Consider the following 25927-nt stretch of genomic DNA (forward strand, 5'->3'; position numbering starts at 1 on the left):
TCTTTCCATTAGGCCACGCTACTACATCGTGGGAATCTACTGGGTGTAAAATATCCAAATGTTGGTCGAACCTTTGTTGCTTGAGTGAGTGAAAATAAATTGTTTTGTGTTTTTCTTCAGCCCTTATGTAGTTAAGTATTATGGCAGCTATTTTAAGAACACAGACCTCTGGATCGTCATGGAGTACTGTGGAGCTGGCTCCGTCTCAGACATAATTAGATTAAGGAACAAGACGGTAAGTCTTATTTTCAACATATGTATTTTTAAAGTGTTGGCTAATTTTATTTCTAAGGATCGATGCGCAGAAGCCTCCTGAGGATGGAGGTGCTTGGTTTCAAAGAAAATATTGGGGGGTGGAGGGGGGAAAGAAATGGAAAATCACTGCTGAGCATGCGGAGGGTAGGCTAGAAGCAGCTGCAGCAAGAACCAGTCACATAGTTTGGATTCATAGAGACTTGATTCCCTTCCTGGCGGTATTGGAATTCACGCTTGTATTTAATATATTCATGCAGAATACTAGGCCTACTACTTCCTTTTTGCAAGAAAGTATTATAGGGCTTACGTTAAATCCTATAATTCTATTTATTCTGACGGTTTTGACACCTATGTATTTTTTTTTGTTGTTGTCTGTCTCCCCTTACTAGACTGTGAGCCTGTTGTCGGGTAGGGACCGTCTCTATATGTTGCCGACTTGTGCTTCCCAAGCGCTTAGTACAGTGCTCTGCACACAGTAAGCGCTCAGTAAATCCGATTGAATAAATGAATGAATCCTCTGAAGAGAAGATTGTTTACAAAAACCAGGTAAAATTCATTTTCTTGATGCAGATTTCATTTAGATTTCATTGACTCGTACACTCAGATATTCATCCGGGAAATATGAGAAGGCTTGATTAAGTGGGAGTGGCAGATGAAAAATTCTACGACGGTTTGGGGGTAGTGAAAAGTTTAAGAGAAGGGTACCACAATTTTAAATTTTTCTGCTTTGGCCTCTTCAAACAGTCTCTCTTCAGCTCTAGTGAAAGATAAAGTCAAGTGCTATTTAAAAAAAAACCCACAGGTACTCCAATTTTCCCCTCAAATTTTAGCCTATAGAAAATTATATTTTTAATCATTTCAGGATGTTTAAAAGCAATATGGACTTGTCATTGCATTTTTGTTATGCAATTTAGTGAAAAGTTCTAATTAGCAAAATACTTTTATGGCCGTGTTTTAACTTACTGAGAGAGCTATTTACATAATAGTTACCTTAGGCTTAACTGGGCACCTAGTTAGTTTTGGCTCTAATTTCTAACAATGAAACTGCCCTGTTTATCGGTGAAATGATGGAGGAGAATAGTCATAGACAATTTGTAATTCTAAAGAATGGTAACCTAATACTGTATGATATTATTATAGGTTGTCAGAAATGGTCCAGTAAAATACATTCAGAAAAATGCTTAAATACTTGAGTCAATTTGCGGTTAACCAAAATCATCTTAAAATTTGAATGGGAAGTAAGCTGGAAGTTTACTCTACTGAAGCTTTTTTATTCTGTTGTGGAAAATAAAGTAAATAGGATTTCTCAAGGAAATGAAGCAGCAGTTAAGTAATCCCTGTTTGACAGAGTGGATTAAGTTTTCTGTGACGTTCTGATTATAATGCCTAACTCGAGTTTACAAAAATCAAATGATTCTTGAATGGGGGGAAGAATATTTTGTAAAAAATAATTTCACTTAAATTTGAAAAATAATTTAAATCCTCACCAAAGACAAAAACTTCACAAACTAATAGAAACACACCGGGGTTCTACTAAAAGAATTCCGTATTATTTTATGAGGCAACAGTGTGCAATGGAGACACTTGTTTAAATTCCCCCTTGTATACTTGTCTTTAGTTGTATCTTTTTTGTTGAACAAGTAATTGGTTTCATAAGAGGTACGATAAATCATTTGAGGCATGGCGATCTGGCGAGGTGAGTAAGGAAAAGGTAGTTGGAAGGAAGAGAGCATTGACATGGCTTTTAACTGTTTATTTCCTAAATTTAAGTCATCTTGCAGATTTTTCCTATGGAGTTACTGCACCGTAGAGAAAATCATGAAGAAGAAATTTTGCATTTAGAAGAAAAATGAGCAAAGCCACAGTAACCCTCCTGAGTTTGCTGTTGGAAATAATGGATTCTAAGGGGCTGAACCCTGGGCGATGATTTGTCTGGGATTTGATTTCTTTGGAAGATGAACGAGAAGCACCAACTCTGAAATTATGGCTATATTTTACTTTAAACTGATGTGTAGTTGCAAATTTTATTAAGCACTAAAGGGCTTGCTCGTTCCTTTAAGTTTTGTTTTGTTAAGTGCATGTATTAAACCAATGTCCAAAGATTTTCTTTGACAACACAAAACTGAAGTCTGTCATAGTTTTGCTACTTAGGTAGCAAATGACACATTTAAGTGACAGAGAGCTAGAAAAACCAAATAAAAATGGCTGGCATGTTCTTTGGGAGATTGTCAATATGGGGCCAACTTGGGGAACAGTCAGTTTGGGCCTAGAGGAGAATAACACAAGTGTGGCGTTGCGAGACCAAGTTCTAGTCCTGGAACCATCATTCCCTTGCTGTTCTACTTTGGACAGATCACAACCTCCCTGGGCTTTGATTTTTTTATACCTAAAATGGGGATAAAGATACTTGTCTCTCCTAACCCTCAGGGGTGTTTTGAAGATATAATGAGATAACTGTGTGAAAGCACTTTACTAATTCACAGTATTGTAATAAAGTACCATACCTTCAGGGTTTTAAGAACAATGGTAATGTCTAATTACTATATTGCGGAAATATTTAAGCCTATCAGATGTGTCAGGTTGGGTTTTTGGAGGAGTTTTCCTAGTACCATTAAGAGCCATATTTAACAGGTGTTTTTATGGTATTAAGCACTATTTTGTGACCAGCACTGTTCTAAGTGCTAGGGTAGATAAAAGTTAATCAGGTTGGACACAGCCCCTGTCCCATGGAAGGCTCACGGTCTTAATCCCCATTTTACAGGTGAAGTAACTGAGGTACAGAGAAGTGAAGTGACTTGCCTAAGGTCACACATCCACCAAAATTGCTAAAATCCACCCATTTACTCTCCATCCAAACTGCTCCAAAGTTAATCCAGGCACCTGCCTTGATTACTGTATCAGCCTCCTTGTTGATTCATTTGTTCATTCAATCGTATTTATTGAGAGCACTGTACTAAGCACTTGGGAAGTACAAGTTGGCAACGTATAGAGATGGTCCCTACCCAACAGTTGCCTCCCTGCCTTCTATTTCGCCCCATTCCAGTCCATATTTCACTCTGCTGCCCAGATCATTTTTCTATAAAAACGTTCAGGCTGTGTTTCCCCACTCCTCAAGAACCTCCAGTGGTTGCCCATCCACCTCTGCAATCCAACAGAAACTCCTCACCATTGTCTTTTAAGCACTCAATCACTTGCCCCCTCCTACCTCACTTCACTACTCTCATTCATTCGATCGTATTTATTGAGCGCTTACTGTGTGCAGAGCACTGTACTAAGCACTTGGGAAGTACAAGTTGGCAACATTTAGAGACGGTCACTACCCAACAGTGGGCTCTACTCTCCTTCAATCCAGCCTGCACACTCTGCTTTTGTAATGCCAATCTTCTCACTGTTCCTCAATCTCATCTATCTCCCTGCTGACTTCTCACCCATGTCCTGCGTCTGACTTGGAATGCCCACTCTCCTTATATCTGATAGACAATTACTCTTCTGGCTTCAAAGCCTTATTGAAAGCTTATCTCCTCCAAGAGGACTTCCCTGACTAAGCTCTCCTTTCCTCTTTTCCCATTCCCTTCTACATCATCTCGACTTTCTCCCTTTATTCTTCCCCCCACCTCCACAACACTTATGTACATATCTCTAATTTTATCTATTTATTTTAATGTCTGTCTCCCCCTCTAAACTGTAATGTTATGGGCAAGCAATGTGTTTGTTATTGTATTGTACTCCACCAAGCCCTTCGTAAAGTGCCGTGCACATAGTAAGTGCTTAGTAAATATGGTTGGCTTACTAACATCAGGCTGAGATGAGAATGTTGCTTTTGTCAATGGTAGCAAAGTTTTGAAGGGGTGAGGATTTTGTAGATGTCATTATAAATAAATAATGAGTAGTAAGGTGTCTTCCTACTTCAGGTCCTATGCAGAGTTGCTGACATTAGGGGATATAACTGGATTAATTAGAAAATAGAGTTAAGCCTTCTTATCGCTAATTCTGTATTTGTAATTGCTTTTTGCTGAGAAAAATTGCTTCTTCTAGTTTCTCACTTCTTAAGGTGCTTGAGTGGAAGAGGCACAAAACAAGTTATTGGTGTTTCTTGTGTATTGAAGCGAATAGGTTTTAATATTTCATGGTAGACTTGTAAATAAGCATATTCATTCATTCGCTGACATCCCAGCCTCTCATCTTTCTCCGTTCCAGTCCGTACTTCATTCTGCTGCCCAGATCATTTTTCTACAAAAACTTTCAGGCCATGTTTCCCCACTCCTCAAGAACTTCCGGTGGTTGTTAATCCACATCTGCATCAATTATTTATTTATTGAGCACTTAATGTGTGCAGAGCACTCTACTAAGCACTTGGGAGAGTACAATGTAACAAGCACCTGTAGAACTGGCAATCTGATTAAAATTAGTATTTTTCTTTGATACCTGTAGGTAAAGGTATTTTCAAATATAAGGAAAATTTTAAGAAATTATGAATTTCAGTAGGTCAGACTTATTAAGGAACAATATTGCAGTACAGACTTTACTGTGAGAAGAGGAACCGTCAAGCATATCATCATCTTCGGCTATTTAGTAAGTGTACTGCATTGTACTAAGAACCGAAGAGGGCACTGGGGAAAAAGCTATAGACGATGAAACCCAGGCCCTCCCATTACACAGTGGTCAATTTAAAATTAGGGGTTGCAATGCAGTCATAAAAAATTTAACTCTCATAAACTGCTAAAGTTCATAATAGTTCAGTAATTTCACCTGATCAATTAATAGTATTCATTGAACACAGTCTGTGCAAAGCAGTGTACTAAATGATTGGAAGGCATAGAGTTAGGAGACACGTTCTCTGCCCTCAAGGTTCATAAGGGAAAGCAACAGAGTCTAAAGGTATATAAATAGTAGTAGTAGTAATAATAATAATAATAATAATAATAACAATAATACCGGTTATCTGGTATCTTACCCCAGTACGGTGCCTGGCACATAGTAAGCACTTAACAAATACCATTTTTTTTTAAAGGCGATTCAGTAGTTGATATGATAGCAGTTTGGTATGGAGAGGACGAGGTGGCTTATGGAAGAGAGTTGAATATGTGGGTTGAAGGAGAGAGCGAATAGTATGTTTGGTTTTGTTCTCTGTCTCCCCCTTTTAGACTGTGAGCCCACTGTTGGGTAGGGACTGTCTCTATATGTTGACAATTTGTACTTCCCAAGCGCTTAGTACAGTGCTCTGCACATAGTAAGCGCTCAATAAATACGATTGATTGATGATGAAAGTTAGTGAGAGGAGAGGGTTTGGGAGGGAAGTTGAGTTGCTCAGTTTTAGACATCTAATGCTTGAGGAGTTAGTAATAATAATAAGTGCTTACTATGTTCCAGGCACTGCACTAAGTGCTGGGGTGGATGCAAGCAGTTTGTGTTGGACACAGTCTCTGTCCCACAAGGGGCTCACAGTCTCAATCCTCATTTTACAAATGAGGTTACTAAGGCACAGAAAAGCGAAGTGACTTGCCCAAGGCCACACAGCAGACAAGTGAACCCATTGTTGGGAAGGGACCATCTCTATGTGTTGCTGATTTGTGTTTTCCAAGTGCTTAGTACAGTGTTCTGCACACAGTAAGCGCTCAATAAATATGATTGAATGAATGAAAGTGGTGGAGCAGGATTTGAACCCATGACCTTCTGACTCCTGGGCCTGTGCTCTACCCACTAAGCCATGCTAGTGAATCAGGCATTTCACAAGTGTTAATAGCCTTTCAAGGGCAACTAGCCTACCCTGGGGCCCATGGTATTCATTGACCTTCAACATTGTTAAAAAAAAAATAGATGGACTCTCCTTAATAATAATGTTGGTATTTGTTAAGCGCTTACTATGTGCAAAGCACTGTTCTAAGTGCTGGGGTAGATACAAGGTAATCAGGTTGTCCCACGAGGGGCTCACAGTGTTCATCTGCATTTTACAGATGAGGGAAGTGAGGTCCAGAGAAGTGAAGTGACTTGCCCAAAGTCACACAGCTGACAAACGGCGGAGGCTGGTTTTGAACCCACAGTCTCTGACTCCAAATTCCGTGCTCTTTCCACTGAGCCACGCTGCTCTCATTCATTCAATCGTATTTATTGAGTGCTTACTGTGTGCAGAGCACTGTACTAAGCGCTTGGGCAGTACAAGTTGGCAACATATAGAGATGGTCCCTACCCAACAATGGGCTCACAGGCTAGAAGGGGGAGACAGAGAACAAAGCAAAACATATTAACAAAATAAAATAAATAGAATAAATATGTACCAATAAAATAGAGTAATAAATACGTACAAACATATATACATATATACAGGTGCTGTGGGTAGGGGAAGGAGGTAAGGCGGGGGGATGGAGGGAGAGGAAGGTGGGGGCTCAGTGTGGGAAGGCCTCCTGGAGGAGGTGAGCTTTCAGTAGGGCCTTGCAGGGAGGAAGAGAGCTAGCTTGGCGGATGTGTGGAGGGAGGGCATTCCAGGCCCGGGGGATGATGATGTGGGCCGGGAGTCGATGGCGGAACAGGCGAGAACGAGGCACGGTGAGGAGATTGGTGGTGGCAGAGGAGCGGAGGGTGTGGGCTGGGCTGGAGAAGGAGAGAAGGGAGGTGAGGTAGGAGGGGATGAGGTGATGGACAGCCTTGAAGCCGAGGGTGAGGAGTTTCTGCCTGATGCGTAGGTTGATTGGTAGCCACTGGAGATTTTTGAGGAGGGGAGTAACATGCCTAGAGCGTTTCTGGACAAAGACAATCCGGGCTGCGGTGTGAAGTATGGATTGAAGTGGGGAGAGACAGGAGGATGGGAGATATGAGCTCTCCTTGCTTGCAGTTGGGTAGAATGGAGACCCTTCCTCCCTGCTAGTGGTGGTGGTGATGGTAGGAGCGGGGAGGGATATGGGACTGTGTTTTCATTCATTTAATTGTATTTATTGAGTGCTTACTGTATACAGAGCACTTTACTAAGCGCTTTGAAAGTACAGTTCGGCAACAGAGACAATCCCTACCCAACAATAGGCTCAGGTTGGACTTGGTTCTTAACCCTTGAAACTTCTGGTATCAGAGCTCCGTCATCACGTGTTGCTCTCCTCTTCTCTCTTCCCTTTTTTTCTGATGGCATTTGTTAAGTGCTTACTATGTGCCAAGCACTGTTCCTAAGCACTGGGGTAGATACAAGCTAATCAGGTTGCACACAGTCCATGTCCCGTGTGTGGCTCACAGTCTTAATACCCCTTTTACGGATGAGGTAACTGAGGTACAGAGAAGTTAAGTGACTTGCCTAAGGTCACACAGCAGACAATGGCGGAGTCGGAATTAGATCCCGGGTCCTTCTGACTCCCAAGCCCGGGGAGCCACACTGCTTCTCAGAGGCCTCACTGATTCTTCCTGCAGCTGCTCACTCTTCTCAGAAGAATTTAGTAATCAAGTAAATCAACTGATTGGTTCCAATCAGTCAACCAATGGCCTTTATTGAGCACTTATTGTGTGCAGAGCACTGTACTGTGGTGAGAATGTTTTTTGTAATCGTATCATCAGGAAGATTCTGAATTTGAGGCACTGCAAGTGATGATGATGGTATTTGTTAAGCGCTTACTATTTGCGAAGCACTGTTCTAAGTGCTGGGGGGATACAAGGTGATCAGGTTGTTCCACGTGGGGCTCCCAGTCTTCATCCCCATTTTACAGATGAGGGAACTGAGACCCAGAGAAGTTTAAGTGACTTGCCTAAGGACACACAGCTGACAGGTGGCTGAGCTGGGATTTGAATCCATGACCTCCGACTCCCAAGCCCATGCTCTTTCCACTGAGCCACTCTGCTATCATGGTTATTGTTTATAGCTTATTATGTGTCAAGCACCGTTCTAAACCCTGGGGTAAATACAAGCTAATCAGGTTGGACACAGTCCTTGTCCCACTTGGTACTAAAATTATACCTTTAGGAAACTGTTTTTCAGAATCAATCAATCAATTAATGGCGTTGATTGAGGACTTAATATGTAGCAAGTACTGTGCTATGCGCTTGGGAAACAGCGTGGTGTAATGGAAAGAGCTTGGGTGTCAGAGGACTTGGGTTCTAATCCTGGCTTCTGCTACTTGTATGCTGGGTGACCTCAGGCAAGTCACTTCACTTCTCTATGCCTCAGTTACCTCACCTGTAAAATGGGGATTAAATCCTCCTCCCTCAGATTTAAACTGTGATCCCTCTTTGGAACACATACAGAGTCCAAGCTGATTATCTCGTATCTACCCAGTGCTTTTTTTATAGTGCTTGGCCCAGACTAAGCGCTTAACAAATACTATAAATGTTGTTACTATTACTGGAAGAGTACAGTACGGTAGAGCTGGTCCCTGCCCACCTTCCATATCTTGACCAAAGTGGAATCTTTTCCATGTCCCCTTCTTCAGAATATCTTTAGTTGATGTCTCCATTTAAGACAAAATACGCAGGGAATTGTATGCATTTGTTTGCCTGGGAACAGAGAATTGCGTGGTTCAGTTCCACTCATCAATTCAAACAGTTGATGCTATCAACCAGGTTGGTCCTGTTGTAAATGATTTAAACACTGCCAACTACGCCTTATGTACATCGGAGTTTGTTTTTAGCGTTTAGAAACAGACTGCTAATATCTGTTTGGGTAAATACAGATGTCTCTTCTACTGTGTTTTTACTTTCTAAATATTTGTAGTTTTGAGGGAGGCCCAAGTATACCATTTTGTTTGCAGTAATCTATATAATCTCAACATTATATTGTTAATGTGTACATACTTTTCTGAGTATAGTTGACCTTAAACTCCACATCATCATTTTTACATTTGAAGTTCCTAAATAGCTTCAGTCCACATATGGTCTGTATCTTATTACTAGTAGTGTTTTTGAAGTAGGATTTTGGGTTGATGGAAGTTCTCGTTTTAAATTTTTTTGAGTGGAATTTGACGGCAGTAAGGAGAGTAGTTGTATTTCAGTTTTATTTTAAATAGTGCATCTGATCTACAAACACACAGTAATTTTTGTGATGTCTTTAGGATCACCTGAAATGAACAAATCCACGAACTACTCAACTGTGGTCTAGGCAAAGGACTTTGCTAGCGTATATTTAGTGATGGTAAACCAAAGCAGTGATTTCAGATAATCTCTAAAAGTCTCGTCCTTAAGGGTAAACATGATTCAGATATTCTGTACAAAAACAAGGATAAGTCATTTCAAATTAGTCCCCATTGGGAAGCCAGAGTTGTAAATGAGTATGAGTATCTCATTCCGGAGTAGGATTTAGCAATTTATTTAACTTGATTTAACGTGTAAGTGACCTTTTAACACAGATGTCTATAGAGGGTTTAAAAAATACTTCTCTGGAGCATAAAGAATTTCCCTCACTGTAGGAATTTAGACACCCTTGTAGGAAAAGAAGTTGTCATGATAGATGCGATTAACTTGTGCAATTTTGACGAGTGTCCCATTTTAATGAAAAACAGTGTCATTTGGTATTCGAATCCCGACAGAAGACCGTTTCTGAAAAATGTATGTGCGGGGACAGCACGAGCAACACAAATAACATTAAAACGCTCCTCTAAATGTGGATGGGGGGCATGCTGGGGGAGACAGTGGCTGTTGAGGATGGAGACACTTTCAGCATCAAGGAGAAGCAGCCTGAAATAGTGGATAGATCCCGGGCCTGGACCTGGCTTCTAATCCTGGCTTCACCACTTATCTGCTTTGTGACCTTGGGCAAGTCACTTCACTTCTCTGCGCCTCAGTTACCTCATCTGTAAAATGGAGATTAAGACTGTGAGCCCGATGAAGGACGTGGACTGTGTCCAACCTGACTAGCTTGTATCGACCTCAGAGCTTAGTACAGCGCCTGGCACATAGTAAACGTTTAACAAATACCGTACCAAAAAAAAAAAAAGGAATTCCTCAGTTTCAGTGAGTGCTTAATACATACTATTACTATGTCCTTCACTCTGCCCTCCCTTGAAACCTCCCATTCTCAACAATACCATTTGGCACCTAAGAGTGTATCAGGTGTCCACATATCTTCACCCCACACACTACCACACTACTGAGCAGCGTGGCTCAGTGGAAAGAGCCCAGGCTTTGGAGTCAGAGGTCGTGGGTTCAAGTCCCTGCTCTGCCACTTGTCAGCTGTGTGACTTTGGGCAAGTCACTTAACTTCTCTGGGCCTCAGTTACCTCATCTATAAAATGGGGATTAACTAAGACTGTGAGCCCCCGTGGGACAACCTGATCACCTTGTAACCTCCCCAGCGCTTAGAACAGTGCTTTGCACGTAGTAAGCGCTTAATAAATGCCATTATTATTATTATTATTATTACCCTTCTCTTCCATGAGCCTTTTCTGCAGAGGCCCACGGTATCCCTGCTCCATCAGGCTTAAACTCCCATTCATTACTTACCTGTTCCTAGTTCACTCCTACTTGTCATCACTTCTCCCCCTTTTAGACTGTGAGCCCACTGTTGGGTAGGGATTGTCTCTATATGTTGCCAATTTGTACTTCCCAAGCGCTTAGTACAGTGCTCTGCACATAGTAAGCGCTCAATAAATACGATTGATAATGATGATGATCACTGAGACTTGGTTCTCTCATGATGACATTGTCTCCTCAACTGCTTGCTCATGAGAAGGCCTCACTTCCTCCCGCTCCCCTCAACCCACAGGGAAAGGGGGAAGAGTTGATTGGCTCCTCACCTACAATGACAATTTTGTTCCTTTCATTCATTCAATCTTATTTATTGAGCGCTTACTGTGTGCAGAGTAACACCCTCTCACCTCCTCTTTGTTTATGCCATTATCCTTCTCCTCCACAGCCTGCAGCTACTGGTTTCATTGTCTTCTACCCTCCCTGCCTCCCCCAAGTTTCCGCCAGACTTTGTAAGCTCCACGTGAGAGGGAATGTGTCTGTAATAGTGTTATATTGTACTCTCCCAAGTGCTTATTCATTCATTCATTCAATTTATTGAGTGCTTACTGTGTGCAGAGCACTGTACTAAGCGCTTGGAAAGTACAAGTTGGCAACATATAGAGACAGTCCCTACCCAACAGCGGGCTCACAGTCTACAAGGCGGGGACAGGCAACAAAACAAAACATATTAACAAAATAAAATAAATAGAATAAATATGTATAAATAAAATAGAGTAATAAATACGTACAAACATATATACATATATACAGGTGCTGTGGGGAGGGGGAGGAGGGGGAGAGGAAGGAGGGGGCTCAGTCTGGGAAGGCCTCCTGGAGGAGGTGAGCTCTCAGTAGCGCTTTGAAGGGACAGGCTCAGCACACAGTAAGCGTTCAATAAATACAGTTGACTAATCGACTGTCTTTCTGTGCTCCTTCATCTTAATGAACCCCCTGACCACCCATCCTATCCACCGCTGTACATTACTGAGCTTCACTCCCCACCTCAGCCACACACAGCCCTAACACACTTTAGCTTACCTCATCTGCAAATTGTGCTCTTATCACTAATCACGCCACCCCTGACATACCACTGTCTGACCATAGTCATTCATTCAGTTGTATTTATTGAGGGCTTACTGTGTGCAGAGAACTGTACTAAGTGCTTGACCACATCCATTTAACCTTTTACCTTGCTCATGATCCTTCAACCTCTACTCTGACTCTTGGACTCACTAATCCCAGGTTGTCACACCCCTCCTGGACCCAACCCATCTTCCAAACACATGATGTTTAAGTCCGCACCTGCATATTTTTATTTATTTGGATTGATGTCTGTCTCCCCCATTCTAGACTGTGAGCTCATTGTGGGCTGGGAATGTCACTGTTTATTGTCACATGGTACTTTCCCAAACGATTAATACAGTGCTCTGCACACAGTGAGCACTCAATAAATACAATTGAATGAATGAATGAGTCCTTACTGGTCAAAGAGCCCAGTACTAAGCAGTTGGGAGGGTATTCATTCAGTCGTATTTATTGAGCGCTTACTGTGTGCAGAGTACTGTACTAAGCGCTTGGGAAGTACAAGTTGGTAATGATACAACAGAGGTGGTGGACATGCACCCTGCTCACAAGGAGCTTACAGTCTAGACGGGGAGACAGACACAGAAATAAATTTCAGATATGTACATAAATGCTGTGGGACTGACTGAGGGTAGGGTGAATACCAAGTGCTTAAAGGGTACACATCCAAGTGCCAGGGCAGCACAATAGGGAGAGGGAGTAAGGGGAAATGAGAGCTTATTGGGGGAAAGGCCTCTGGGATCTTAGAGAAGCAGTGTGGCTCAGTGGAAAGAGCATGGGCTTGTGTGTCAGAGGTCATGGGCTCAAATCTTGGCTCCGCCAATTGTCAGCTGTGTGACTTTGGGCAAGGCACTTAACTTCTCTGTGCTTCAGTGACCTCATCTGTAAAATGGGGATTATTCATTCATTCATTCAGTCGTATTTATTGAGCGCTACCTATGTGCAGAGCACTGTACTAAGCACTTGGGAAGTACAAGTTGGTGACATATAGAGATGGCCCCTGCCCAACAGTCTAGTATTAAGACTGTGAGCCCCACGTGGGACAACCTGATCACCTTGTATCCTCCCCAGTGCTTAGAACAGTGCTTTGCATGTAGTAAGTGCTTAACAAATGCCATTATTATTATTAATAAGGCCTTGAAAGTGTGGAGGGTAGTGGTCTGTCAGATATGAAGGAGGCAGGGAGTTCCAGGCCAGAGAGAGGGTATTTCCATCTCCACCCACTCTACTCCCTTCTCCCCACATCCCTCCATCTCTCTCGCACCATTAGCCTCCAACCTTGGATTACACCCTGAGTCCATTTCCTCCACTCCTCTCTCAAGCGAGCTTCTCTCACTTCAGATTTCCCCTAACCCGCCGTAATTCTGCTCCACAACATCTCTAGTCTTTCCAGAAGCCTCCATTCCCTTCAGCCGTTTCCGAATATTCCAAACCTTTAACTCATTCCTCTGCTCCCTGCCCCCGGTAATTCCTGACAACCTTGCCGACTACTTGGTGAAATCGGAACTGCCAGGCACCAACTTCCTGAAGTTGCTCCATGTCCTTCTTACCCCTTTCCAATCCTTTTACCTCTTTCTCCATTTTCCCCATTGCCTCTCAGGAGGAGGCATCTCCCTTTTCCTTGAAACACTATCAGATTGTGGCTTCACTGACATGGTGCATTCAATTCTCTTCAAATGTTAGGGTTGCATTTTTTTTCCAAAACCTTGCATTTAAGAAAAAGGCATTCTGTATCACTCACCCATTCTGACCCAGAGTGTATATGCCCAAGCAGTTTCTTCGATTATGTGACATGCTGAGTCCAAACATCCTTTTTGGAAGGGCATTTCCTAGTTCTTAAAACGTGTTGTAGCCAAAATGTGTATTGAAAACATTGGTTATGGTAGAGCTGAGTGTATTCACCTGGTTCTACTACTACCTTTCTGACTTTTCACTTTCATTTCCTGCCTCTTCTGCCCTGTTTCCTGGGATCCATTCCATGGACTCCATCCAAATAGCTACCGACCTGTTCCAAGTTTTCACACCTCGGTCACATTACTCTCTCATTCTCTAGCCTCACCACCCTGCCCCCCTCTTCTGCTATACTTTAGGCTACTGCTTGGATCATCCTCTTGAAACATCACAGCACACTTCTCTCCACCTTTCATAAAGTTCTAATTTTTGTCCATCTAATCTCACTGTGCATCAGCCAACAGCTCCATACGGATGCTTTCGAGGCCATATGCCTCTCTTCCCATTAGCTTTCTCCAGCCACTCCTCCTCAGCTTGTGTATTTTGCTTCTCTGAAACATTCCTTCTCACTCTACCTGGTCTCAATTCTCCAACTTTGGATTTCTTGTCCATATTGGAAGTCCCGAACTCCCTGAGACCGGAGAGCTCTCAGATTATTTGATTGAGAATATGTGGATAGATGATTCTAAGTTTCTCATGAAAGGTTGCTGTGTGACCTTGGCCAGTCACTTCACTTCTCTGTGCCTCAGTTACCTCATCTGTAAATGGGGATTAAGACTGTGAGCCCCAAGTGGGATCTGGACCGTGTCCAACCCGATTAGCTTGTTTCTACCCCAAGAACTTAGTACAGTGCCTGGCACATATTAAGCACTTAACGAATATCCTTAAAAAACATGGATTTGATAAAAAGGGATTTTAATCCAATTCTAAGGACCGAAGGGACTTGGAAGGTGAGGGGAGGAAACAGGTTTTCAGAGAAGTGACAACTTGAACAAAGTTTGGAGAGGTTGTCCAGGGGATTATTCTGGGCAGAGTGGAGAGAGTGGGAATGTTGGGAAAAATGAGTAAAGATAGGAATTTTGGGAGGAGGAGGTAGAATGGTGTTTTGAAGCTCTTGGACAGAGATTTAGTATTTGTACAATAGGCAGCAGAAACTCACCAGAGAGATTTTGGAATCTTTGTAACATGATTGAATTGGGACTTTTTCGGGATGTTGGGTAGACAGGAGGAGGGTAGAGGCTAGAAGTAGGGAGCTCCAGGGGGAGGTGGTAGGAGTAATTCTAGTAATGGTGGTGACTTAATTATAGCCTGGTTAACATAATGGGAGCACAGGGTTAGGTTACATAGGAAAGAGTGGCAGGAAGCAGGTTTGGCAATAGATTGGATGTGTGGGGTGATGAATAAGGAGGCATCACATTACCACAGATGACAAGCCTGTTCATAATTGGTGATAGGTAAAATGGGCAGGGAGGAGAGCTTAAGGAGAAAAACTAAAACAAAAAACCCTGTTTTTGCTATGTGGAGTTGCTATGTTGGTGGTAGAATATGTAAGAAGTGGAGTGGCTCAGTGGAAAGAGCACGGGCTTTGGAGTCAGAGGTCATGGGTTCAAATCCTGGCTCTGCCAATTGTCAGCTGTGTGACTTTGGGCAAGTCACTTCACTTTTCTGTGCCTCAGTTCCCTCATCTGTAAAATGGAGATTAAGACTGTGAACCACCCTTGGGACAACCTGATCACCTTGTAATCTCCTCAGTGCTTAGAACAGTGCTTTGCACATATTAAGTACTTAATAAATGCTGTCATTATTATTATTATTACTTAATCAGCAGCTCTTTAAATGTAACTACTTTTCCACTCTCCTCTCCTGCTGCACTCCAGCTCACACTCTGTGTTTCCTCTCCAGCCACCCTCCTCACTTGGTCACGCTTCTACATAGTCAGATATCATTCATGTCTCTGACTTGACCTTCCTCCCTGTCACATCTAACAGACCACCGCTCTTCCCATCTTCAAGCCCTATTATAGTTGTCAGTCCTCCAGGGATCCTTCCTTGATTGATTTCTGCTCTCATATTGTCCCAAATGCCATTTGAGCTCTGCTCTACAATCTTTCCATTTAAGCTTGTTTTTATGTGTGTATTCTAAACTGTATGACTACCTCCAATCTGTAATTTGCTTTGAGGTCTGTCTCCCCTTCTGGATTGTAAGAGTCATGTATACTAATTCTTTTGTACTCTCCGAAAGACTTAATACAGTGCTACACCCTAGGCGCTCAATTTACCAATGGATACATTCTACTGCTGCTCTTGATATATTGGAAAACGTGTCTCCCCCAGGGCTCTAACAGTGATGGGAACAAAGGGAGAAGGAGCAAGAGGATATATTAACTTCCTTCTTATGAGGCTGTGGAAAGGACCGCACTAGAGTTTCATCAGGCTTTGCAGTCAATGTGTCATTCATTCACCCATTCAGTTGTATTTACTGAGCGCTTAGCATTAGCAAAGTCAGGATTAGAACCCAGGCCCTCTAACTCCAAGGCCCTAGGCCATGCTTCCCAGCAGACTGTATCCTTCTTCCTTTTTTTTTATGGTATTTGTTAAGCGCTTACTATATATGCAGAGCACAATACAAATAAACAGACACGTTCCCTGCCCACAATGTGCGTACAGTCCAGAGGGGTCCTGGTTAAATGTTGTCTGTGAGGTCTACACGTTTTTGTGGTCCTGGCAGAGAACCTGACCTCCTGACAGCCATGTTGTCTTTGAACAGAACGATGACTCTATGAAGGGGACCTGCGGCCTGCAAAATAATAACAATAACGGTAATAGCACTTGTTTAGCACTCACTATGTGTCAAGCGCTTTTCTAAGCACTGGGGTAGATACAGGGTAATCAGGTTGGACACAGTCCCTTAGAACAGTGCTTTGCACATAGTAAGCGCTTAACAAATGTCATCATTTATTTTTATTTTTATCCCACACACGCCTCACAGTCTAAGTAGGAGGGAGTAGGATTTAATCCCCGTTTTCCAGATGAGGTAACTGAGGCACAAAGAAGGGAGGTGACTTGCCCACGGTGATACTGCAGACACATAGTAAAGCCGGGGATTAGAACCCAGGCCCTCTGATTCCGAGGCCCTAAGCCATGCTGCTCAAGCAGTCTGTGGATCCCTCCTCCTTTTTTTTTTATGGTATTTGTTAAGCGCTTACTATGCGCCAAGCACCGTTTAAGCAGTGGGGAAGATATAAGATAATCAGGTTGTCCCATGTGGGGCTCACAGTCACCCTTCTTCCTCTACCACCCCAGCTGGTTGGGGACCAGGAATAGCTGATGGCACCACCTGACCTCAGGCTGCTCCCTTGCCAACAGAGAATAATAATAATGATAATTGTGGTATTTAAGCGCTTACTATGTCCCAGGTACTGTCCTGAGCACTGGGGTGGTTACAGTGAAATCAGGTTAGACACAGTCCCTGTCCCAAGTGGGGCTCACAGTCTTTTACAGATGAGGGAACTGAGGCCCAAAGAAGTGAAGTGACTTGCCCAAGGTCACGCAGCAGATGTGTGGCGGAGGCAGGATTAGAACCCATGACCTTCTGCTTCCCAGGCCTGGGCTCTATCCAGTATGTCAGGCTGCTTATCGGATGGCTGCAGCCTGCGGAGGCTGGAGGAGCCTACAGAGCCTCCTCTGGCTTTAAAACACTCCAGTCTTTCCTGGGGTGCATCGCCTCTCCACCTCTATGAATGAGATCGCGGAGCCATGGATCATCCCAGCTCTGCCACATGTCTCCTGTGTGACCTTGGGCAAGTCACTTAACTTCTCTGAGCCTCAGTTCCCTCATCTGTAAAATGGGATTAAGACTGTGAGCCCCACGTGGGACAATCTGACCACCTTGTATCCCCCCCAGCGCTTAGAACAATGCTTTGCACGTAGTAAGCGCTTAACAAATGCCATTATTATTATTTTTATTATGCCTGATTGATCCTCCACTATATTCTGCCTCAGTGCTTAGTACAGTGTCCCGCACACCGTAGGTGCTGCTCAATAAATATCACTGAATAAGTGAATGATGCTGCTGCAAATGGCACATGTACAAACATCATAAATTGCAACTATCGTGGTGTGCTTGGTTCGAGTCCTATTTGGCTTAGTGGGGGTCTGACATGGACACCCCTCTTCCCCCCCCCCCCCCCCCCGGCAAATTTCTGCCCTTCGGCTCTGCACGGGTCCAGGGGAATGGGAACCCCTTTACCAAACCCTCTAAGAGGACAGGAGTTCATTGTGTCCCAATGTTGGGTAGGGACTGTCTCTATATGTTGCCAATTTGTACTTCCCAAGCACTTAGTACAGTGCTCTGCACATAGTAAGCGCTCAATAAATATGATTAATTGATTGATTGATTGTGTCCCATCTTTGGGAAGTCATGGGGATATCCTTAATAAGGCTGAACCCCACTTTTGATGTGGTCTTGGATCCTGAGCCCCTGAGGTTCACTTTTTAGAGGAGTTTCGGTACACTGAAACAATCAAGTAGCATTCTTTCTGACTTAGGTCCAAGCACATTGTGCTGGGGGAACACTTCAATCTCGTAGTTGTTTTTTTATCTGAGGAGTCACTTAGGGAGTTTGAAAATGCTTGGGTTATTTTATCCCTTTGTTATTACAGTATTCCTTTTGATATGGACAGACTTCTTTCCCCGCTGGATAAGTGGGCTTCCAATGCCAGCATTTTCTTCTTCGTTATTGGACTGATTGGTCTTTGACATTCCCAATCACTTCATTGCTTAATGTTTTCCCCTTTGTGTAATAGATACTGATTCCTACAGGATTTATGACTCCATATATAGAATGCTTTTCTGATCTCCTTTCAGAAGTCTTTTAATGTGGTAAAGAATTTTAGATGTCTACCCCTTGACCGTTTTCACAGTATAATATCAGTTCTCTTTTTTCTTCAGATCAAGGAATTAGAATCTGGGTGTGTGTATGTGTGTGCGTATTTATATATGTGTATTTACATATGATGTAAGCAGTGAAATCTTTTCTATTAAATTGCTGAATTGGGGAATTTTGTGATAGCGTATTAATCTTATATTTTAGCTAGACATGTGCAATCCAGATTTCACATAAAAGGAACATTCCTCTGTTTTGGTGGTATGGTATCCTGGTAAAGTTTCCTAATGTACTGCATTATTTTTCTGTTGAAGAGAGCTTTTGCTCATGTATTTTTCTGGATGAATTCCATAAACATTTTACTGCTGTTATCTCTCATAACTCTGACCTTTTGGAAAAATGAATTGCCTCAAGGATTTTTAGCTTCACTATCTTTCTTCTCCCCCCCAGATATCTGGCATCCTCTTCACTGAATACTCTTCTTCTCAGAAGTGATGACATTTAAACATTTTTTAGCCACAAAGCAGCTGAAAAACAAGCATTATTGGGTAGATTGAATCCTTAGCAAGCAAAACAATCATTGCAGATTTAGCGTGCCTTAAGTTGTAAGTTTTTAATAAGGGCATCCTTGTCCTTCTTCCTGCCCAAACAATTTATTAATAATTTTTGTCAGCCTGTCCTCCGTGTTGGATTGTCAACTCCTGGATGGCAGTGGTCACGTGTCTTGCTTCTGTGGCACTCTTCCATGCAGTGAAGTCGATGACTTCCTTCTCTGTCACGAGAAGCAGTGTGGCTCAGTGGAAAGAGCCCGGGCTTTGGAGTCAGAGTTCATGGGTTCAAATCCCGGCTCCGCCAATTGTCAGCTGTGTGACTTTGGGAAAGTCACTTAACTTCCCTGTGCCTCAGTGACCTCATCTGTAAAATGAGGATTAAGACTGTGAGCCCCACATGGGACAACCTGATCACCTTGTAACCTCCCCAGTGCTTAGAACGGTGCTTTGTACATAGTAAGCACTTAATAAATGCCATCAGTCAATCAATCGTATTTATTGAGGGCTTACTGTGTGCACAGCACTGTACTAAGCACATGGGAAGTACAAGTTGGCAACATATAGAGACGGTCCCTACCCAACAGTGGGCTCACAGTCTAGAAGGGGGAGACAGAGAACAAAACAAAACGTATTAACAAAATAAAATAAATAGAATAGATATGTACAAGTGGAATAAATAAATAGAGTAATAAATATGAACAAACATATATACATATATACAGGTGCTGTGGGGAAGGGAAGGAGGTAAGGAGGGAAGGAGATATTATTATGTCTCACACAAGTACACGCACAACACCTCAATCCTTTCTCTGTCCTTTTCTCTTTCCCATCTAGTATCAATTTAAAAATAATTGCCTTGTCGTCCTCTTAGAGTACAGCCCTCCTGTTCATTCATTGCCTCGGTTACCTTATCTGTAAAATGGGGATTGAGACTGGGAGCCCCACGTGGGACCAAGGACTGAGTCCAACCCTATTTGCTTGAATCCACCCCAGCACTTAGTACAGTGCCTGGCACATAGTAAACGCTCAGCAAATACCGCAATTATTATTCTTATTTATTATTGTTCCCCAGGGAGGATGAGCATGGCTGAGAATGGGAGGGTAGAGGAGCAGTGGAGAAGAAACCCATTCCCACTGCAGCCTCAAGGATCATGGCTGTCTGTGTGGTGGAGGGGAGCGGTCCTTTCGGTCTTCTGTCTCAGTGAAAGGTTCGAATCCTGGCTCCGCCTCTCGTCAGCTGTGTGACTTTGGGCAGGTCACTTCACTTCTCTGGGCCTTGGTTCCCTCATCTGTAAAATGGGGATGAAGACTGTGAGCCCCCCATGGGACAACCTGATTACCTTGTATCTACCCCAGCGCTTGGAGCAGTGCTTGGCACATAGTAAGCGCCTAACAAATACCAACATTATTATTATTATTATTATAATAGAACAATAAACAGACACATTCCCTGACAACAAGCTCCTGTAACACTTCACCTTGATTCTTCTCTCTCCAACCCAAAAAACAGTGTAGCGAGTGTCTGCCCCAAGGGCATACAAGACATCCTCCTTAGTCGAGGAATATATATATATATATATATATATGTATATATGTTTGTACGTATTTATTACTCTATTTGTTTTACTTGTACATATCTATTCTATTAATTTTATTTTGTTAGTATGTTTGGTTTTGTTCTCTGTCTCCCCCTTTTAGACTGTGAGCCCACTGTTGGGTAGGGACTGTCTCTATATGTTGCCAACTTGTACTTCCCAAGCGCTTAGTACAGTGCTCTGCACACAGTAAGCACTCAATAAATACGATTGATTGATTGATTGAAAGACAGAAAGGCTGAGGTTCTGGTGGAGCGGAGAAAAAAAAATGGAAATGGGGAGACAGAGAGGGAGAATGGGAAGTTGAAGAGGAAGCTGTGGGGACTGTGTCTGTCATCCATAGTCCATAGCAGCATGGAGCACTGGCCTAGGACTCAGAAGGACCTGGGTTCTAGTCCCGGCTCTGCCACTTGTCTGCCGCATGACCTTAGGCAAGTCACTTCACTTCTCAGTTGCCTGATCTGCAAAATGGGGATTGAGATTTTGAGCCCCATATGGAACAGGGCTGTGTCCAACTTGATTGGCTCGTATCCACTCCAGCGTTTAGTACAGTGCCTGGCACATAGTAAGTGCTTAACAAATACCATCATTACTTAACGTCTTTGTGCCTCAGTTGCCTCATTTGTAAAATGGGGATTAAGATTGTGAGTCCAACCTGATTCCCTTGTATCTACCCCAGCGCTTAAAACAGTACCTGGTACACAGTAAGTGCTTAATAAATATCATAAAAATATAATTCTGGGCCATTTCAGGCTTGTAGATTTTCAGTTTTCTTTGTTCTTCTGGGTTTGCAGGATGTAAACAAGTCCATTCAGTTCTGACTTGGTTACTTAAACCATCTTTGCTGATTATTAAGAAGATTGCTCTCTTTCTCTCTCCTCTCCTTCCTTCCTTCTATTTTATTATATTTTATTTATTGTTCATGTTTATTGGACACTATGTCCAAAGCTCTTTACTGAGCAGCTGGGAGAGTACAACAGAGGTAAAAGATAAGATCCCTTAGGATGCTTACAGTAATCGAATGGATGAAGGCAGGCAGGTGTACATTATTTACCCAGACAGGGATCAGGAGTAAGAACAAGGATATAATAATAATTATGGTATTTGTTAAGTGCTTACTCTGTGCCAAGCACTGTTATAAGCGCTGGCATTGTTCTAAGCGCTGATACAACAGGTAGTAGCATAATTGTCAGGGCAGAGCAGCTGTAAGACGTAATTGAGTAGTACACTTGATTGTTGAGCTAAGTACCAAGGATGTGGGTAAATACATGAGGGCTAAGGTAATAATAATGATAATAATGATGGCATTTGTTAAGCGCTTACTATGTGTAAAGCACTGTTCTAAGGTAGGCACTTGGGTTGACATGATGAGGGGTGTTAGGAATTATTCAGGAAAATAATGGTTTCAGGATGGCCAAATCCCAGTATCTAGCCTCTCCTGCTTCCAAACTACACTATATGCTGCAGCTCCACAGATCGTCTTCCTGAGACGTATCTCAACCTGTATTTCACCTCTCTTAAAATAATAATAATAATAATCATAATAATGGCATTTGTTAAGCACTTACTATGTGCAAAGCACTGTTGTAAGAGCTGGGGGGATACAGGGTGATCAGGTTGTCCCACGGGGGGCTCACAGTCAGTCCCCATTTTACAGATGAGGGAACTGAGGCCCAGAGAAGTTAAGTGACTTGCCCAAGGTCACCCAGCTGACAATTGGCAGAGCCGGGATTTGAACCCATGACCCCTGACTCCAAAGCCTGGGCTCTTTCCACTGAGCCACGCCTTCTACTGGCTCCCCGGGTCTCTTTGAGTCAAACACAAACTCCTCACACTCTGTCTCAAGGCTCTCCATCATGTGGCTTTATCTGCTTTCTTCACCCGCTGTTCCTTGACCGTTGCTCCTTCCAAGCCAATCTCTAGCTGTTCCGCACTCTCAACTCTCCCACTTCCACCCCCCCTTGCTCACGCTGTTCCCCCAGCTTGGATCTCCTTCTCTCCTCACATCAGACAGGTCACAGCTCTCCCCACATTCAAAGCCCTCCCCAAATCCCACCTTCTCTCACAGGCTTTCCTCAGTAAATGCTCCAGCATCCTGTGCCATATCCCTTCAGCCATCTCTAGCTCTTGATAATAATAATAATGATGATGGCATTTATTAAGCGCTTACTATGTACAAAGCACTGTTCTAAGCTCTGGGGAGGTTACAAGGTGATCAGGTTGTCCTACGGGGGGCTATTTGAACTTATTTGCACCCTCTGTAGCACTTCTGTTTGCTCATAATAATAATAATAATGATGGCATTTGTTAAGTGCTTACTATGTGCAAAGCACTGTTCTAAGCACTGGGGGGGATACAATGTGATCAAGTTGTCCCATGTGGGGCTCACAGTCTTAATCCTCATTTTTACAGATGAGGTAGCTGAGGCTCAGAGAAGTTAAGTGACTTGCCCAAGGTCACACAGCAGACTTGTGGAGGAGCAGGGGATTTGAACCCATGACCTCTGACTCCAAAGCCCGGGCTCTTTCCACTGAGCCACGCTAGCAGTGTGGTCTAGTGCAGAGAGCACGGGCCCCGGAAATCAGAGGGCCTGTTCTAATCCCGGCTCTGCCAGTTGCTTGCTGGGTGACCTTGGACAAGTCGCTTCACTTCTCTGTGCCTCCTTCTTATTTAGACCGTGAGCCCCATGCGAAACAGGGACTGGGTCCAACGAAATTGACTTGTATGTATCCCAGGACTTAGAACAATGTCCATTACGTAGTAAACATTTAACAAATACTATATAAAATGTATTTTGATAGTGTTGTAAATATTTTTATGTTTGTCTCCCTCATTAGCGTGTAAGTTCCTTGTTGCCTGAGAACAGGGCACTTTGTTATTCAGAGCTTCCCAAGCAGTCAGTACAGTGCCCCTACTAAGTGGGTGTTCAGTAAATTCTACTCCTACTGTCTAATGGGCAGCCGTGGCCCGTTGTGGTCTCAAGCTGCTCTTAAATTCTGGGAGTACAAAATGAATGTTTTTCTGTGGCCGCTGCAGGAGAACTCTGTCCAGAATCTTGCCAGCAGTGAAGAGCAATATAATTCCTGATACTTTCGATCTTTAAGGCCCTTGTTTAGACTGTGAGTCCCATGTGGGACAGGGATTGTGTCGAACCTGCTAAACCTGTATCAGAATAGTGCTTGACACATAGTAAATGCTTAACAGAGACCACAAAAAAAAAAAAGGAAGTGATAACTCCAACAGGGACTGGTAATCCTGTGTCATTTCCTTGCTGTCCCAGTGCTTAGTATAGCATTTAAGAAATACCATAATTATTCATTACTATTCCATATGCTAAAGCCAGTGCTGGTGATATGGCCTACCAGTGGATACTGACAGATTGACCATCCTATCTTGGATTTATGCTGTACTTCACGAGTCTAATTCTAGTGTCACGTCTTTCAATTTAGGAGCGAAAGCCATGTCTTCGGGTGCTTAAGTTGGTGGTTAAAGTGTTGGTGTTAAGAATTCCTAAAACAGTTACTTCATTTGTTAAATGACCAGGAACTCTGTCACCTTAAGTGGAGAGAATCGGGCAGAGTGAAAAGGGAGGGAGAAGTGGAAAGGGACACAAAGGAAAAGACCAGAGTAAGGGGGAAGAAAGATGTAGAGGTAAAGGGAAGGACTTACTTTTCTTCCTCGATTGCCGCTCATTCAGTGGAGTGTGAGCGTCCACTGAATGCTGAGCCATATTCTAAATCTCTCCGCTCAAGAACCTTCCAATCTAATAGGATCAACAGGCAGACATAAATTATTTTTGAATAATGGGGGCAGGGAGAAAGATATAACAGACAGGAGCACAGATATGTCAAGGTTCAGTAGCCAAACAGATAGTGGAAATATACATTTGAACGCAAAGAAGTATGTAAGTGCTGAATGTGGGATTAATACAGACATTTTAAGAGTGGCTGTAGGAATGCTACAATTTCAGGTGTTGGAAATGAATCCGTGGAGGTTTCCTGGTTGAGGAAGATAGGGGTAACTTTGGTCTGGCGTGTTTTGGGTCGGAGGTGGGAGGAAGTTCCAGGGCAAGAACTTGGGGACAAGAGAGTCAGGAGGGAGATACAGTTAGAAGGTAGGCCTTGGGGAGTGAAGAGCGTGAGCTTGGGGAATAATGGGGCAAGTGAGCCGATACGTCAAATGGAGAAATTTGGTGGAGAGTCTTGAAGCCAGTGAATAGGAGTTTCTGCTCGATTCAGAGTGAGATGGGTAGCTATTGGGCATTTTTGAAGATGTCATTTGCAAATGCTGGAAAGAAATGATACTACTGAAGAAATCCTTTGTTGATGATTCAAGAGCAGTGACTATTGAACCATTGGATGTGACTCTTAGACTGTGAGCCCACTGTTGGGTAGGGACTGTCTCTATATGTTGCCAACTTGTACTTCCCAAGCGCTTAGTACAGTGCTCTGCACACAGTAAGCGCTCAATAAATACGATTGATGATGATGATGAGTAACGTTAAACTCTGGCATTCCATTATTTAATGTTAAGTAACTATAGTTGTTTGAGTCATTAGAATGGGTGCCTTACTTGCATTGAAAATGATCAGATACTTCTAAAAGATGTGTTTTGAGTCCCATGATCCAAGGTTTATAGAATATCAAGATTAATGGTTGTGGAAATTCACAGAAATTTCATTTGAGCTCATTTTCCTGACATTTTGTGCTTTTATTACACTGTTATTTTTAATGTTTTCTATATGTGCCCGTCAGACAATTTGGTGGGTGCTTTTTTTATCAAAACCATGCAGAGAAAGAATGACATATTAAATGAATCATATTATTACACTAATCATATGACTGGAGAAACAAAAGTAACTAAAGTACCAAATCCTATCAAAACCATCTTTTTGTTTTTGAACAATGAGATCCTTTCTATATATGCCAGTGCATTCATACCAATATTTAAACCAGATGCTGACTTCTGTCTTTTAACATATCATGCTTAGCTATAAAGTTTATTTCCATTCTCGATTACTGCAGTGTTTCATTCAAGGTTCATTTGTATAAAGATTATCAAATGCGATTCAAATGACTTGAAATTGTAGTTCTGTCTCAGGGTTTTGCCTTTATGACAGAGTAGAAATAAAGTTTGGGTTCATACTGTATAAAGAGAGGCCTTATTAAACTCCACAAACATAGCAAATACCATGAGCTTGCATATGAAATGCATCCTTTATTCAAATAGAGTCTTAATTCCTCATAGATTTCATCGAAAGAGAAACAATATTTTGAAACGTGCAAAGAACATCAAGGTCCTTGATTTGGGCAAGATTTTCTCTGTGGCCTTAGGCAAATCACCTAACCTGTTCATTTCCTGATCTTTAAAATCAATTAAAGTTTAATTTGGCAAACAGGATACTTTGTAGACCCG

General features: G+C 42.7%; 1 protein-coding gene across 2 annotated transcripts in view; it reads left to right on the top strand.

Annotated features, from left to right (window-relative positions):
* Positions 1-25927, top strand: part of STK3 (serine/threonine kinase 3) — a 363087-nt gene that overhangs the window by 57040 nt on the left and 280120 nt on the right. For both annotated transcript variants that reach the window (XM_038745400.1, XM_038745401.1), the window contains one exon: positions 121-235. In XM_038745400.1, coding sequence (XP_038601328.1) covers positions 121-235 — 115 coding nt within the window. The remainder of the gene's footprint in view (positions 1-120; positions 236-25927) is intronic.

This window comes from Tachyglossus aculeatus, chromosome 4 (genome assembly GCF_015852505.1).
Source record: "Tachyglossus aculeatus isolate mTacAcu1 chromosome 4, mTacAcu1.pri, whole genome shotgun sequence".
In the NCBI taxonomy this organism is placed as follows: domain Eukaryota; kingdom Metazoa; phylum Chordata; class Mammalia; order Monotremata; family Tachyglossidae; genus Tachyglossus; species Tachyglossus aculeatus.